Genomic DNA, 3,518 nt, shown 5'->3' on the forward strand with positions numbered 1-3,518 from the left:
GTGGCGATGAAATTGGTTTGTCGAAGTAAACCACCACATCGTTCCAAAATAGTCGTCCTGATGCTCACCAATGCTTTCGTTATGAATTGTACAGGAAGTAACGCTCTCGTCCACACGGGTGCGTGCGCGCCACAACCTGCTGCTGTGCGCGGTCACGCGTCGTCACGCAGAAACAAAGCGGTAAACGTGTGTTCCGGGAATGTGTTTGGCCACTTCCTCCTAATTCGACCCCCTCCCTCCCCCACCGCCGACCCACCCCTTTCTCTTTGACAAGCAGCCGGCGGGCCGACCGCGCTGCAGCTACTTCTTGGCTTGCTTGCCGCGCTGCCGACGGAATTGGCTGGAAAAATAGGTGACTTGAGGCGAGGCGCTCCTCACATCACCGGGTCACATCGTCTCCTAGAAAGTCGCGGAGCGGTCGGGTCGGGGGTGGGGTCCCCACCACTCCCACCTTCTGGTTAGCATCACTCGTCACATTATGCTTTACTTTTCTTTCCAGCTAAGTTTTGGCTCCTGGTAAATCTGAACTACTATTTTTAAAACACACCGAACAAAAATCTTTACTCAGCTGAGTGGTTTCCCCTGACATAATTTTGCATTCTTGAAACCAAAATGTGGTCGCAACGTATTCTGGGCCATGCTTAGCCTCGCTATCGTCCGCCCTGCGCGGCCCGCGGCGCGGCCGGGAGTCGGGACTCAATCTGTCATAATGAAGTGGTGCTCGGCTCCGGCCCATAGGCTGCAGCCAGAGGCTCCAGAGGAGGCGCGTCCGAAAAGCCGCAAGGGGACGCGTGGAGGGTTCGCGTCGCGCCCTCCCGCCCTGCTCACCACACGGCTGTAACACGTTCCTGCTTTTTCGGACGCCCTCCCTCCCCCTTCTCCCCGCTCCGAGTGTAAATCAGCGACAGAAGCCCGACGCCAGGCGCCTCGCCTCGCCGCGCCGCGGTCCCTTACGGCGTGCGCCAGACCGTGCATCGCCGTCGACGCCAAGGAGGGTGATATGCCCGCCGCCGCCAATCGCGGCTTGCGCGCAATTTTCTTTGAAAAGCGCGGCAGCGATCGGCAGCGACACAAGCACTGGGTAACAATGCAATGTGATTGTTGAAGTAACTTCCGCCAGCTCCTCTTCTTTCTCGCTTTCTTCCCCGCGTGCGGCAGGATGCCGTCGGCGCGCCGCCGCCTCCTCTGCGTCCGCACGGAGCCCTGAGCCGCAGCCCCCTGCCCGGCCTGAGGCCCGGCCACTGCCATGGTGGGTACCCGCCGTGGGCGTCCGTACCCCGCGCCGTCAGCCCCCTGTAGTGAGGAGTAGCGCCCCGGCACCTTGCGCACCCCCGCCTGCCGCCCAGGTGGAGGCGCTGTCCCGCGTGCTCGCGGTGCTCAGGAAGCGACCCCTGTCCCCCGAGCACGCCGATGACGACGCATCCGCCACCAAGAAAGTCAAGCTGGAGCAAGAGGAGGCAGGCCGCCGGGTGCAGGAGGATGTGGCCGGCCGGGACGAGCACCCCGCCGATGATGTCGAGGACCCCAGCCAGGGTGCCGACGACAACAAGGCGGCGACGCCCCCCGCGGACACAGACACGTCAGACAGTGTGGTATGCACCATCCGAGGAGGGGCAGGCAGTAGTGCCCCAGGGTTAGTGCAGCACAGCACAATCATCCCACATAGGTTGCCGTTGCCGTCACTGACGATGCTGAGGCCGCCGAGGACGACGCCCTGGCCGTGTCCATGCTCGAGTGCCCCGTGTGCGTGGACACCATGCAGCCGCCCGTGCGTCAGTGTATCAACGGCCACTGCGTGTGCAACTCGTGCCGCGGCCGAGTGACGTCGTGTCCGCTGTGCCGCGGGCCGCTGTCCTTCAGCACACACGACGCCCTGGACCACCTGGCCCAGACGCTCACCCTGCCCTGCGTGCACCGCTCCCTCGGCTGCGCGCGCAGGGTCAAGGTGACCGAGCGGGAGAGCCACCTGCTGGAGTGCGCGTTCAACTGCGGGCCGTGCCCCCTGCAGCCGTGCGCCTGGAGGGGCCCCTTCCAGGCCGCGCGTGCCCACTGCCTGGAGACCCACCCCAGCCGCGCGAGGGTGGTGGCCCTGGACTCCAAGGTCTCCTTCAGGTGCGTCCGCCCGGGACCGGGCTGAGTCCGCGTACGTGTTGGGTAAGCTGACACTCTCTCCCCATCTGGGTTTACATCCTGTAATGCCCGCAAGCCCCTCGGCATCCGAATCGGGCCCGGGCCTGGCCCACCCCACCTCTCGAATGCGTCCCCGAGGGGTAGATCGGGTAGCACGCCCCAAAGAGTTTTGCATGGGGCGAGAGGTGGAGGAAGTCTGCAGCTGCTTTTATGTGCCACTCGAACTACGTCCTTATTACACTGCAGCCTGGAAGTCCTCGACGGCGACCCGGTGAAGTCATCGCTGCGCTTTGAGGACGTCGGCCTGTTCGTGGGCGCGGAGACCTTCGTCGTGGAGGTGCACGCCGACGAGCTGCCCGGCCGGGTGGCCGTTCTGGCGCGGCAGCTGTCGGCCGGCAGGCTGAGGCCGCCGGCACACGTCTGCGTCCTGGCACTCCGGAGCTCCTCGAGACCTCACTCGGTAGGCGTTGGCGACCACTGCGATGAGGGCCAGGGCGACGACAGCAAGGTCTCAACTCTCTTCACTCAGGTGCTGAACGCGCGCGTGCCCGCGCTGGAGCAGAACGAGCTCCTCGTGCCGGCGGTGGACGCGGGCCGGTGCTTGGTGGCTGCCGAGGAGGCTGTCGGCCGTCTGGTTGTGGGCGGCGGCGGCCTCGCCCTGGAGTGCACCGTCGCGCTGCCCCCGGGCCCCGCCGCCCCCGGCTGGCTGTCGTGGCTCGCGGGCAAGGTGTGGCCGCGCCCCGAGTACTAGCATGTGCTCGTCGTGCCGCCGGCCCCTCCCGGTGCGTGCCCCGCTCGCGCCGCTTGCGCTGGTCGTGCCCACCGGCAGCCGCCAGGCCTCCACCAGCCAGCCTCATTACAATACAATGCCGCGGCGGCCGCGCCCCGCCCGGCCAAGTCGATCACCAAGCTCGTGAGCCGAAATGAAGACGTAGTTACTTACTCGCGCGTGAGTCACCCGGAGGATCCCTGGTGCCGTGCATGGCCCCCTCGCCAGCACACAGCACGGGCACGGCCCTGCGATCAGTCCAGTGACAGCAACCGGGACACGGACGCTCTCTAGCTTATCGCTGCTCGTCTCTATGAATATCGGTAGGAAGGGTGAGGATGGACATGCGGCCCTCCTTGTCGTCGACCTCTTGACGACGCGCTGCTCCTGGCCGCCGCTGCGGGCGTGCGTACGCCGCGCACGCATGCATATGCATGAATTATGTTAATCGCTGCCGCTGCCAGAAAATTTTGAGCGTCCTGCTGTCGGCCCTCAAATTTAATACGTATTGTAGAGTGACCGTGGGGCGGATGTGCGGGGCAAACAAAACGAGGACTTCCAGCGAGAGGCGACACGCCGCTCATTCTTTTGCGGGGCGCGCGGACAGGGCGGGGCGGGG

General features: G+C 65.0%; 1 protein-coding gene across 1 annotated transcript; it reads left to right on the top strand.

Moving 5' to 3' along the window:
• Nucleotides 1-1,165: 1,165 nt before the first annotated feature.
• On the top strand, nucleotides 1,166-3,015 carry LOC113207164 (uncharacterized). Its single transcript, XM_026423571.2, has 5 exons — nucleotides 1,166-1,249; nucleotides 1,347-1,592; nucleotides 1,667-2,112; nucleotides 2,377-2,590; nucleotides 2,660-3,015. The coding sequence occupies exons 1-5, from the start codon at nucleotides 1,247-1,249 to the stop codon at nucleotides 2,879-2,881; spliced, it is 1,131 nt and encodes a 376-aa protein (XP_026279356.2). The 5' UTR covers nucleotides 1,166-1,246; the 3' UTR covers nucleotides 2,882-3,015.
• The last annotated feature ends 503 nt before the right edge of the window (nucleotides 3,016-3,518 follow it).

The sequence above is a fragment of the Frankliniella occidentalis genome, unplaced genomic scaffold (assembly GCF_000697945.3).
Source record: "Frankliniella occidentalis isolate FOCC.00 unplaced genomic scaffold, Focc_3.1 Scaffold86, whole genome shotgun sequence".
Classification (NCBI taxonomy): Eukaryota; Metazoa; Arthropoda; class Insecta; order Thysanoptera; family Thripidae; genus Frankliniella; species Frankliniella occidentalis.